Here is a 13,882-nt window from a genome sequence, read left to right as displayed (position 1 = left end):
TTTATGCTTTTTGTGACTCCTCTTTTTGGCTGGAAAAATGGCTGGGTTTTTCTGTGAGTTGGTGGTGACCTAACATAATTGTTTGTGGAGCTTTCACTGTAAAGCATTTTTTAAATCAGACACTGTGGCTGGATTAACGAGAATTTTATCTTTAAAATGGTGCCTAATACTTGTATGTTTGAGAAATGTGATGTATGAGATTTCTGTTGATTTGTATTTGGTGCGCTGCAATTTCATTGGTTGTTGGCAGCGGAACCCCAGTCCTAGACAGGTTTTGAACATTGTTTTCAATTAAATCACAGTAAGGTATTTAATGGTCAGTCACCCAGAAGTGATTTGATATTGAGATACAAACAGTTGCATTGGACCTTTAAGTCATTGTCACTCTAGCCTATATGTTAGCCAGTGTTCAAGTTTATGCTACTCAGACTTTACTCACTATGGTGACAGGAGGTCGCGGCGCAAGAGCATATGTGTCCCTTGGAGAGTGGTCTGTCCATTGCTTTCTGTTGTGTCCTGCTTGAGCTATTAGTCATTTTCCTCTTAAAGTAGTGACGGCTTGTCTTGTAGTTGGGGGTGTCCCTCCTTAGCTTATGCTGTAGCTATTTCTCTGTCCCCCTTACGTGTAACTCTCTGGTTTGTAATTAGATTGCCTATTCTCCCACAACCTTCCTTGCAGAGCCTTTATAGTCTATCCAGGTGCCGAGGTCCCAAGTAATCAATAATGTTCACTTCTGCTGTCAACCTTCAAAAACCTTTTTTCTAGTTTAATTAGCCTTCTTCCCAAATGGCACCCTGTTTTGTGCACTTCTTTTCACCAGAGAATAGGGTGCCATTTGGGATCAAATTGAATTGTATAAGTCACATGCGCCGAATACAACCGGTGAATACAATGAAATGCTTACTTACGAGCCCCTAACCAACAATGCAGTTTCAAAAACATACAGATAAGAATAAGAGATAAAGGTAACAAGTAATTAAAGCGCAGCAGTAAAATAACAATAGCGAGACTATATACAGGGAGGGTACCGATACTGTGTGGGGGCACCGGTTAGTTGAGGTAGTATGTAGATGTAGGTAGAGTTATTAAAGTAACTATGCATAGATAGATTCACTATTCACATGAACACATGGTTTAGCACCCTTTTAACTGTGGTAGCTAAGTAACTAGTCTTGTCATAATGATGTAACATTTTTCTTTTACAAGTTACTGTACACGTACAACCCTAACATCTTTAAAGTTAGTAGAAAATGTAACTGGAACCCAGGGCAGAACGTTGAGTTGTGGTCTTGGTTGGACTGTTGGTTCACCAGGAGTGTATTCACTAGGAAGCAAATGGGCAGAAACCGAGTGAGATTGCTCTGAATTTGTCCAATTAGAAACTCGTTTTCATTGCAAAACACTCTCTGTTGCAAAATGTTTTGCTAAGGTTTGCATTAATGAATCTACCCAAGGCTGGTTCGTGGTTTAGAGAGAGGGATGCTCATGGGTGTTTACACCCCTGAGGTTCCATGATGTACTGCTGCTCTCTGAATCTTGTAAATAATTAATGAATGGCCCAAGTTTCTTTTTTCTTCTCCTCGGTGGGTGAGATGCGGAACAGTAATTACTTTTCGATCTATCGCCTCTCCCGTATGATCCCCGACCAGTCCAAGGTCACTCACCAAAATAGACTGAGGAAAAATAAATGCGTACGAAAACGTGGCGTTCAGGGGAGGCACATGAGACAGCAAAAAATGTACCCCTCAGGCTCTCAATGTCAAATTTCTTTCCCACAATTAAACATGGCGCTAAGTGGATTTTCTCTCCATAACCCAATGATCTGCGATCCAATCATCAGACATTAAACAGTGCTGTGATTACTCAGTAGAAATATATTTATTAGAACGGACATCCTCATTCAAGTCAATGTTCCGTGATGGGTAGAATTCTATTTTATATGTTGATTACACTGTCCTCTGCTTTATAGCGGTGCTACTTCCGGTGCCACCAACGTTTAGCCCCAGCTGCCACGCACCACTATCAGGGACTAAATGAAACCACTTCACGAGGTTCAGCAAAGCCTCAAGTCAAATCTCATTTTAAGATATCTCACGCAAACATGTTTTCTCTCAATTATGGTTATTTATGGACTAATCTGTTTAGCTTTGAATAAGGCCATTTTTTTGCCGCTCCATGGGAAGGATGCTTGAGAAAACAGGACGGAAACACTTCATATCGCCTCTAGACCAGGTGTTGTCAAACTATGGCCTTGCCCATGAGCCCATTCAATCCAGCCCATTGGAGGGGGGAATTAGTGTTTTGGTTAAAAAACATTGTGAATGTTCTGTTTGACACATGTGAGTTATAATCAAACGCACTTGAACATCTTAAACTAGATAGAAAGTATGATCATTGCCCTATATATTTTCAAAGAAGTGACCTTTTTCTGGCCCGCGACTTGATTTTGACAAATCGGTAAAACCAAAAAATAGTACTGATCGGCTAGTTGATAATAGTGCGTACAATTACCACGTGCGCTACACGTCCTGTAAAGAGAGGAGAGCGACCACGGTCTTGTCCTCTACCCATTGGCTACGGAATCTTAACACGTCAGAGTAATGGAGTTGATCCACTCTGCACATCGCGGGCCGGAGCATTTTGCAATTACACCATGCAAATGAGTTTCTGTGGCCGCCAGCGGTCCGCTCCCTTCAGCTGGCTGTTTGTAAACTGTCACCACAGCTCATGTAACCTTCACTAATATTTATAGGGGGATCCGCACATCCAATAGTGTTTTACAGCGGCTGTGCAAATTGACAATTATTTCTACAAGGCCTTGTTTGACATTCCCTAACACATAGAAATCGAGATTTTGTAAATGTTATTTATTTTTTGGAGATTTTGGTTCATGATAACTTTGTGACCCAAGTTGGTTTATGTTTCTGGAGTTCGCTCGCCTCCCGTAAGGCCTGTGGTTGTGTCGAGGCATAATGTGGATTATGGTTAATGTTTTGAAAGAATAACAAACCTCACTTGTATTTCAGCGAGGACCCTCATTAATTCACCAAAATAACTTTTTATCAATCGGTTACTTCCTTCCTTTCTCCCTCACTCACTCGCTTCCCCTCCCTTTCTCCTTATACCCTTTTAATCTCTATCTTTTTGTCTTTAAAATGTGCTTATTCATTCATTTTAGTCCCTTCTTTTTACTTCTCTCCCCTCCACCCCTTCCTCTCTCTTCATCCATCCTTCCTTTGTCATCTGTTTGTTTGTCAGTGTCGGTCATCTTTTAAAATTAACTTAATCAACTCTTTCTCCTATCTCCCCTCTATAGGCGCGAGCTGGTTTTGCAGAGCTTACTATACCCAGGGAAATACATCTGCTCTCTGACGTACTGTATATGACATGGACCTTAAGGACAATATATAGCTCGTCTACATGCAAATAGAAAACAACTGTGCAGATTTCTTTCTTTGTTTACAGCAACTCCTCTCCCTTTTGTTTAGAAATGGCCTTTTACAATCCTCTAGAGGCTCTTATTTTAAGACTTTGGAATTATTTCTTGACACCTCCCTTTTGGCTTGATTACACTTTTAAACACACACACACACACACACACACCCCCCCCCCCGCACTGGCCTTAATGTAATTCCAACTCCCAAACTCTAGATGGCAGTGCTTATACCTCCCCTTTGTTATGCCCCCTGTGTCCTCTCCAGACTCCTTGCAGGCCCAGCTGATCAACATGGGAGTGATCCCCACCCTGGTGAAGTTGGTGGGGCTCCACTCTGACAACACAGCCCTCACAGAGATGTGCCTCATTGCCTTCGGAAACCTTGCCGAGCTCGGTGAGTATGCCTACCATAGATGTAGAGTTCTAATTCTGTGTGTACACACATCAGAACACTGTTGATCTGCCATTTTGGTTGCGGTTCAGTTTTTCTACAATACTATCTGGGATTTTAAGCATAAACCTGCCATCGATATGTAATCCAAGATACCATACCATATCGGCATAGATAAGAAAAGCGTACCATATATTTTTATCTTGCCGAATAATTCAAAACCCTAGTAGGAAGTTGAACGGTGACTTGCTTCACATTTTTTGTCATATATAAACCGGGGACAGAACGGATTCCGGTGTCTGTCTTCGCTAGCTAGCCTGGTGCTCATCGTTGCGATGATGACTAAACACGGGAAAGATTCCGCTGAATCCCAAACAGATTGGACCAGTCATGTCGTCTTGATTGAACATTTCCTTCCCTCTCTGCAGAGTCGAGCAAGGAGCAGTTTGCCTCCACGAACATCGCCGAGGAGCTGGTGCGTCTGTTCCAGAGGCAGGCGGAGCACGAGAAGAAGGAGATGATCTTTGAGGTCCTGGCTCCACTCGCTGAGAACGGTAATTCCATGCAACTTTATTTATCCCTACAGAGGTGATTAAGACGGGCAAGTCGGGTTACAATGATCAAATGTCAACATATAATACAGTAGGCGGGAGTTATTTTCCGATCCACATACTGTTGTCAGGGGAATGTGATGTCATACTGTGTAAGTACAGTGGGGTGAGAAATGATTGACACCCTTAAAGCTATAATAATTGTATGATTGACACCCTTAAGCAATAATAACTGTGTAAAATAAATGTAAATACTGAGCTATACTGTGTGCTCAAAAAATCTGTGGAAATTCTATTATTTTATACTAATACAATTAATTTCTCAGAGAAATAGATTTTGTGTAACAATTTATATTTTACCTAACATGCTAAACAAAATCTTTCTCAAAATGATTGACACCCAAAAAGATGATTATAAATAAAGGAGTCAGAAGTTTAGTGTTTGGTCCCATATTCCTAACACACAGTGTTTACATCAAGCTTGTGACTCATTTTGGTTTCAGTTCATTTTGGTTCTGTTTCAGATTATTTTGTGACCAATTGAAATTAATAGTAAATGATTTATTGTCTTGTTGGAGCCACTAATTGTAATTAAGAGTAGAACATGTTTCTAAACACTTCTACATTCATGTGGATGCTACCATGATTGTGGATAATCCTGAATGAATCGCGAATAATGATGACTGAGAAAGTGCTGAGTTATTGGTAATGGTGAGAGGTTCGCATGTCTGTGGTGTATGATCTTTGACTTTCCCACTCCTCATTATTCACAATTCATTCAGGACTATCCGTAATGAATGTATTAATGTAGATATGATTTTCAATACCGTAAAAAAAAAAAACATCTGTATTTCAAAATGCCTCCGTATACGGTATTCCGCCCAAACCTAGTTGGGGTACAAGAATATAGTACTGAATTATTGAGCCAGTGTTTTGATGTTGTAGAATTAGCATTGCAAATGATTGCATCCATATGGCCATTTCCATTAGCCATGATTACACGTCAAATAAGCATGCAGAAACAGTGGTCTGTGTGGGGAGGGCATGCACATTAGAAATGATCTAGTTCAGATTTTTTTAAACTCCCCTTTGTCAGAAGTGAATAATGAATTAGTTGAAGTCACGGTTTGGCGAGGAAACTACCTTTGTTGAAGTCACACTGCACATTTGAACAGCAAAATAAATATAGCCACCACTGCAATATTTGGGTCAGTGCCTAAAACCAAGTAAAGACATATCCTGGCTTCAATGCGTACGCAGAGTGATTTTATTGAATTATATGAGGATCATTTAAAGGGAGAATTACGGTTACCAGTTGAATGTATTTCACACTGCGTATTTTCCTCTGAATTCTCACTCACGGCACTCGGGACTACATTATGTGGAGTCACCTGTGGCCTTGGTAACTGATCATTGGAGTGAAGCGGCACGTGCATCCTTAGCTGTCAGCTGCACGGCTGAGGCTGCTGTATGAAAATGTGTCAGCTGTTTTTAGCACACAAAAAGAGCATGCTTGGAATAGTGTGTGGGTGGGGGAGAAGGATAGTGTGATACAGTGTGTGTGTGTGTGTGAGAGAGAGTCGCTGACTGTTATCATTCTGGGCAGCACAGTGGATTCTCCCATTCTGCCAGTCTCCTAGACAACATCCTACTTAACTCTACTCCAGAGAAAAGTCTCTCTTTCGGTCTCTCTCTATCCTTCTCTCTGTCGCATGCACACACACACTATACAATCCTAGACTCAAGCATATTTTAATCTCTTTCTCCCTTCATACAAATCAAATCCAATTTTATTTGTCACGTGCCAAATACAACTGGTGTAGACTTTATCTTGAAATGCTTGCTTACAAACCCTTCCCAACGATGCAGAGTTTAAAAATAAAATAGAAACGCAAGGAATAAAATAAAATACACAAGAATGGAGCTATACAGTACCGGATCAATGTGCAGAGGTACTAGATATTTGAGGTAGATACAGTTGAAATCAGAGGTTCACATACTCTTAGGTTGGAGTCATTAAAACTAGTTTTTCAAGCACTCCACACATTTCTTGTTAACAAACTATAGTTTTGGCAAGTCGGTTAGGACATCTACTTTGTGCATGACAGAAAGATTATTTTACTTATAATTCACTTTATCACGCACAACGTTTATTCCAGTGGGTCAGATGTTTGCATACACTAAGTTGACTGTGCCTTTTTAAACAGCTTGGAAAATTCCAGAACATGATGTCATGGCTTTAGCCTTATCAGAAGCTTCTAATTGACATCATTTGAGTCAATTGGAGGTACCTGTGGATGTATTTCAAGGCCTACTTTCAAACTCATTGCCTCTTTGCTTGACATTATGGAAAAATCTAAAGAAATCAGCCAAGACCTCAGAAACACAATTGTAGACCTCCACAAGTCTGGTTCATCCTTGAGAGCAATTTCCAAACGCCTGAAGGTACCACGTTCATCTGTACAAACAATTGTACGCAAGTATAAACACCATGGGACCACGCAGCCATCATACCGCTCAGGAAGGAAACGCATTCTGTCTCCTAGAGATTAACATATTTTGATGCAAAAAGTGCAAATCAATCCCAGAACAACAGCAAAGGACCTTGTGAAGATGCTAGAGGAAACGGGTACAAAAGTATCAATATCCACAGTAAAACAAGGCCTATATAGACATAACCTGAAAGGCCACTCAGCAAGGAAGAAGCCACCGCTTCAAAACCGCCATAAAAAGCCAGACTACGGTTTGCAACTGCACATGGGGTCGAAGATCGGACTTTTTGGAGAAATGTCTTCTGGTCTGATGAAACGAAAATAGAACTGTTTGGCCATAATCCCCATCGTTATGTTTGGAGGAAAAAGGGGGAGGCTTGCAAGCTGAAGAACACCATCCCAACCGTGATGCAGGGGGGTGGCAGCATCATGTTGTGGGCGTGTTTTGCTGCAGGAGAGGCCTGATGCACTTCACAAAATAGATGGCATCATGAGGACAGAAAATTGTGGATATATTGAAGCAACGTCTCAAGACTTCAGTCAGGAAGTTAAAGCTTGGTCGCAAATGGGTCTTCCAAATGGACAATGACCCCAAGCATACTTCCAAAATTGTGGCAAAATGGCTTAAGATCAACAAAGTCAAGGTATTGGAGTGCCCATCACAAAGCCCTGACCTCAATCGTATAGAAAGTTTGAGGGCAGAACTGAAATATCGTGTGCGAGCAAGGAGGCCTACAAACCTGACTCAGTTACACCAGCTCTGTCAGGAGGACTGGGCCAAAATTCACCCAACTTATTGTGGGAAGCTTCAGGAAGGCTACCTGACACGTTTGACCCAAGTTAAAAAATTTAAAGGCAATGCTACCAAATACTAATTGAGTGTATGTAAACTTCTGACCCACTGGGTATGTGGTGAAAGAAATAAAAGCTGAAATAAATTGTACTCTCTACTGTTATTCTGACATTTCACATTCTTAAAATAAAGTGGTGATCCTAACTGACCTAAGAGGGAATTTTTACTCTGATTAAATGTCCGGAATTGTGGAAAGCTGAGTTTACATGTATTTGGCTAAGGTGAATGTAAACTTCCAACTTCAACTGTACATGAAGGCAGTGTATAGTGACTAGGCATCAGAATGGATAATAATAAGGTATTTGAGATAGATATGTACATGAAGGCAGGGTAAATTGACTAGACATCAGGATAGATAATAATAGTAAAATAAACAACAGTGGAGAAGCAGCCAATGATGAGTGTACAAGTGTGTAATATGTGTGTTTTTGTTATGTCGGTATGTATGTGTATTTATAATGTCTTGTGAGTGTGCGTAGGGTCAGTGCAGATAGGTGGCGTACCATTCATTGACTATTTACTTTAACAGTCTGGCTATTTAGCAGTCTCATGGATTGGGGATAGAATCTGTCTCGGAGCCTATTGGCCGGAGAGCAGATGCCCCGATACCGTTTGCCAGACAGTAGCAGAGTGAACAGTCTTGGGTGGCTGGAGTCTTTGTCCATTTTTTTCGGGCCTTCCTTTGACACCGCCTGATTTGAACCCTGTATCCTTCTCTTTTATCTTTGACAATACTGCTGTATGAGGAATAGGCTCCGTTATAAGTTAACCCTTGTTTTGTGGGTGACAACGGAACCAAGTCATTTGTGTGACATAAGCACTTCATTTCTGTGTCATGTAGGGTGGGGCCAGAGACTGTAGATTGGTCCAAGACTGTTGCTAATTAATTTATATAAATATTGAACAATGTTATGATATAGGCCTTTAATATACATGGATCAATGTAAATAAGAAGTATTATAAACTACTAATTAAGAACATTCTGTACCATTTTATTTCAATTTCCTCAAGTGTCTTCTTTGGGCTTTACAAACACATTAGTCCAAGAAAGAAAACAAACGGTTGCATTCACCAAGGCCTCCCCCACTAGTGAAGCATTTAGCATTATTTAGCCTATACATTTTTCAGATCGGACAATCTGCAGAGTTGGTACAATAAAACAATGTATATTGATTTGTAACCTACACTGGAAGTTTTCACCGATCCACCTGAATACCCAACACACGATCCGGGTTCCGTGTTTGTGTGTGTGTGTGTGAGAGAGAGAGAGAGAGAGAGAGAGATTCTGTTCTTGCTTTTCACGAGAGTGGCACATGTAGCTTGTTGTTGTTGGCCTCTCCCTGCTCACCATGTCACTTGCTTACACTCACAGTAGCCTACAGACACCGCACAACTCCTGCTCGAGCATCACCTCTCGCTACTTTCCCTCCCTCAGACCTTATCAGCTCTGGTTAATAAAGTAGCTTAAAGATTGAACCTACCGGATCTATACGGAATGGGTCTAGTTGTCCTCTGGTCCGTTCAGAACGGGTCTTTTATTTACTCTCGCTCTTTTTCATTCTATCCCTCTTTTTCTCTTTCTCAAAAGTCCCAGGTCCATTACAGGACGGGTCAGTTTATTTTGGACCCGTGAAGGTCTCTACCCCACACCTCAACAGGATGAACACAACAACAGACAAATAAACACACAGTGAAGCGTTTCAAGAAATTCAAGTAACAGCTTGCTATTTTATATGACCTTGACACCCGCAATTTCAGTTTAATTGGCATATATGGATAGGGCTAAATTGTAATGGAAAGCATATGCATAACCACGATAGCAGTATTCAAAGCTGTATTTATTATCCTCAACGTCTCATCTTTCAAAATACATCAAGTCCTCGTAAATTACAGCAATTCCCTCACTCAGACAACAAAACATTTGCAAAGGTTAGCCAATTAGCGGGAGGGATGGGGGCAACTTTGCGCGTGGTGCTCAAGTTCAGAATGTCTGTCCGTCAAAACCCATGCAGAGCTGTGAAATGAAGACCCAGAGCTCGGACATCATGTACAGCATGTTATTGTACAGCCACTGCATTCCAATTGAGGTTATAAGTAGGTCATTCAAAACACTTTTTCCCCCAGATGTTTTATTGAAAATGATCACAAGCGGGATTCCTTGAGTGAGCCAGGACTTCCAGGTCATATCCATTCAACCGGTATTTGAACAAGTTAAATGGATGTTGTTTTAATGAAGTTCACCCTGATACTATGCATGTCTTGATGAACCAACTGTCGTCTATACCACCCTCCTGTTTCTCACTTTGACTTCCTGCCAGGAAAGACTGACTTTCCTTACATAGTAGTACTGCCTTGTAAGGTTATTCCTTAGATGGCACAGCACAATAGTCCAGTGCATCAATCGCCATTTTATCTATGTTTGAATCATATATATGTGTGTGTGTGTGTGTGTGTGTGTGTGTGTGTGTACTCACACATCTTCATTATCTAAGACATATTTATGTTACAGTTGAGATGTCTACTGCCTTATAAGGAACGCCAAGGGTGCTGCTACCAGTCTCATGACTCACATACACTTTTGGAAAAACAAAACGAAGACAAACAGGATGTTTCATAATGATTATGCCAGTGCAGAGTAGACTAGAGACATGCACCTATGTCTGGACCCTTTGAGACTCGAGCAGGGGAAGTGGAATTAGGTCCGAAAAAAGTAATAATCACAAAGTAAACATCACAAGTAAGGTAGGCATCCTAAAAAAGAAAAGACTGTCGGCACACTGGGATTTTGTGTCGGAGACTTTTGGATGAAGCCAATGGGAGTCATCCGTTTCCGGATGAATGGCAACTGTGGAAGATTAGCCAACAAGAAATGCACAAAGCTTCTGAAATAGTTAATTTTAGTTGTACTTTTGCTGGACAAAAAAACAGACAAAGGTGTATGTCATAAGTGGGGTGTATAAACAAACCTGGCGTGTGTCTGTGGGAGAGATGCTGTGTGTGTGTGTGTCACAAGTTGTTGATAAACTGCTGACTTGACATCTTTTCACAGCATGCATGACCAGGCAGTGCTCGTTCTCACCATAGGATTAACTACACTGCTCAAAAAAATAAAGGGAACACTTAAACAACACAATGAAACTCCAAGTCAATCACACTTCTGTGAAATCAAACTGTCCACTTAGGAAGCAACACTGATTGACAATAAATTTCACATGCTGTTGTGCAAATGGAATAGACAACAGGTGGAAATTATAGGCATTTAGTAAGACACCCCCAATAAAGGAGTGGTTCTGCAGGTGGGGACCACAGACCACTTCTCAGTTCCTATGCTTCCTGGCTGATTTTTTTGGTCACTTTTGAATGCTGGCGGTGCTTTCACTCTAGTGGTAGCATGAGACGGAGTCTACAACCCACACAAGTGGCTCAGATAGTGCAGCTCATCCAGGATGGCACATCAATGCGAGATGTGGCAAGAAGGTTTGCTGTGTCTGTCAGCATAGTGTCCAGAGCATGGAGGCGCTACCAGGAGACAGGCCAGTACATCAGGAGACGTGGAGGAGGCCGTAGGAGGGCAACAACCCAGCAGCAGGACCGCTACCTCCGCCTTTGTGCAAGGAGGAGCAGGAGGAGCACTACCAGAGCCCTGCAAAATGACCTCCAGCAGGCCACAAATGTGCATGTGTCTGCTCAAACGGTCAGAAACAGACTCCATGAGGGTGGTATGAGGGCCCGACGTCCACAGGTGGGGGTTGTGCTTTCTACAGCCCAACACCGTGCAGGTCGTTTGGCATTTGTCAGAGAACACCAAGATTGGCAAATTCGCCACTGGTGCCCTGTGCTCTTCACAGATGAAAGCAGGTTCACACTGAGCACATGTGACAGACGTGACAGTCTGGAGACGCCATGGAGAACGTTCGGCTGCCTGCAACTTCCCTCAGCATGACCGGTTTGGCGGTGGGTCAGTCATGGTGTAGGGTGGCATTTCTTTGGGGGGGGCCGCACAGCCCTCCATGTGCTCGCCAGAGGTAGCCTGACTGCCATTAGTTACCGAGATGAGATCCCCAGACCCCTTGTGAGACCATATGCTGGTGTGGTTGGCCCTGGGTTCCTCCTAATGCAAGACAATGCTAGACCTTATGTGGCTGGAGTGTGTCAGCAGTTCCTGCAAGAGGAAGGCATTGATGCTATGGACTGGCCTGCCCGTTCTCCAGACCTGAATCCAATTGAGCAAATCTGGGACATCATGTCTCGCTCCATCCACCAACGCCACATTGCACCACAGACTGTCCAGGAGTTGGCGGATGCTTTAGTCCAGGTCTGGGAGGAGATCCCTCAGAAGACCATCCGCCACCTCATCAGGAGTATGCCCCGGCATTGTAGGGAGGTCATACAGGCACGTGGAGACCACACACACTACTGAGCCTCATTCGGACTTGTTTTAAGGACATTACATAGAAGTTGGATCAGCCTGTAGTGTGGTTTTCCACTGTAATTTCGAATGTGACTCCAAATCCAGACCTCCATGGGTTGATAAATTTGATTTCCATTAATCATTTTTGTGTGATTTTGTTGTCAGCACATTCAACTATGTAAAGAATAAAGTATTTAATAAGAATATTTCATTCATTCAGATCTAGGATGTGTTATTTTAGTGTTCCCTTTATTTTTTTGAGCAGTGTATGTCATTGTTAATTCTGTGTAACTGAATTTCTGTCTGTCTTTCTCTTTTTCTGTCTCGCTCTTTTGTCTCTCTCTTTTCTGTCTCTCAGATGTGATCAAGCTGCAGTTGGTGGAGGCCGGCCTGGTGGAGTGTCTGTTAGATGTGGTAGTTCACACAGTGGATGGAGTGCGGGAGGAGGATGTGGCGCAGCTCAAAACAGCCTCCGACCTCATGGTGCTGCTGCTGCTGGGAGGTACTACATACACACATACAGTTGGGAATTTTTACTAGGATTAAATGTCAGGAATTGTGAAAAACTGAGTTTAAATGTATGTACTTCTGTATGTAAACTTCTGACTACATACATACATACATACATACATACATACATACATACATACATACAGTTTGTAACGGCTTTCTTTATGTGAAGGAGAGTCGGACCAAAATGCGGCGTGGCTATTTAGATTCATGTTTAATAAAACAAAGGAAACACGAATCAATACAAAAACAACAAACGTAACATGAAAACCGAAACAGCCTAAACTGGTGCAAACTAACACAAGAACAGGAACAATCACCCACAAAACCCAACACCAAACAGGCTACCTAAATATGGTTCCCAATCAGAGACGATGACTAACACCTGCCTCTGATTGAGAACCATATCAGGCCAAACATAGAACTAGACAAACTAGACATGTAACATAGAATGCCCACTCATATCACACCCTGACCAAACAAAACATAGAAACATACAAAGTAAACTATGGTCAGGGTGTGACACAGTTGAAGTCAGAGTTTTTTTTACATACACCTTAGCCAAATACATTTAAACTCAGTTCTTCACAATTCCTGACATTTCATCCTAGTACAAATTCCCTGTCTTAGGTCAGTTAGGATCACCACTTAAAATAAAGTATTTGAAATGTCAGAATAATAGTAGAGAGTGATTTATTTCAACTTTTATTTATTTCATCACATTCCCAGTGGGTGAGAAGTTTACATACACTCAATAGTATTTGGTAACATTGCCTTTACATTTTTTAACTTGGCTCAAATGTTTCAGGTTGCCTTCCACAAGCTTCCAACAATAATTTGGGTGAATTTTGGCCCATTCCTCTTGACATAGCTGGTGTAACTGAGTCAGGTTTCTAGGCCTCCTTGCACTTACACACTGTAAAAAAAAATTGCCCATAAATGTTCTATGGGATTGAGGTCAGGGCTTTGTGATGGTCACTCCAATACCTTGACTTTGTTGATCTTAAGCCATTTTGCCACAATTTTGGAAGTATGCTTGGGGTCATTGTCCATTTGGAAGACCCATTTGCGACCAAGCTTTAACTTCCTGACTGAAGTCTTGAGACGTTGCTTCAATATATCCACAATTTTCTGTCCTCATGATGACATCTATTTTGTGAAGTGCATCAGGCCTCTCCTGCAGCAAAACACGCCCACAACATGATGCTGCCACCCCCGTGCATCACGGTTGGGATGG

General features: G+C 41.9%; 1 protein-coding gene across 5 annotated transcripts in view; it reads left to right on the top strand.

The window, feature by feature from the left end:
- The window catches only part of LOC135510629 (rap1 GTPase-GDP dissociation stimulator 1-like), a 58,035-nt gene that overhangs the window by 29,392 nt on the left and 14,761 nt on the right, over positions 1–13,882 (top strand). For all 5 annotated transcript variants that reach the window (XM_064931700.1, XM_064931698.1, XM_064931699.1 and 2 more), the window contains 3 exons: positions 3,703–3,831; positions 4,257–4,382; positions 12,494–12,637. In XM_064931700.1, the coding sequence (XP_064787772.1) occupies positions 3,703–3,831; positions 4,257–4,382; positions 12,494–12,637 (399 nt within the window). The remainder of the gene's footprint in view (positions 1–3,702; positions 3,832–4,256; positions 4,383–12,493; positions 12,638–13,882) is intronic.

The sequence above is a fragment of the Oncorhynchus masou genome, chromosome 23, assembly GCF_036934945.1.
Source record: "Oncorhynchus masou masou isolate Uvic2021 chromosome 23, UVic_Omas_1.1, whole genome shotgun sequence".
NCBI lineage: Eukaryota > Metazoa > Chordata > Actinopteri > Salmoniformes > Salmonidae > Oncorhynchus > Oncorhynchus masou.
Note: the sequence above shows the minus strand (reverse complement) of the source record. Positions and strands in the feature narration are given on the sequence as shown.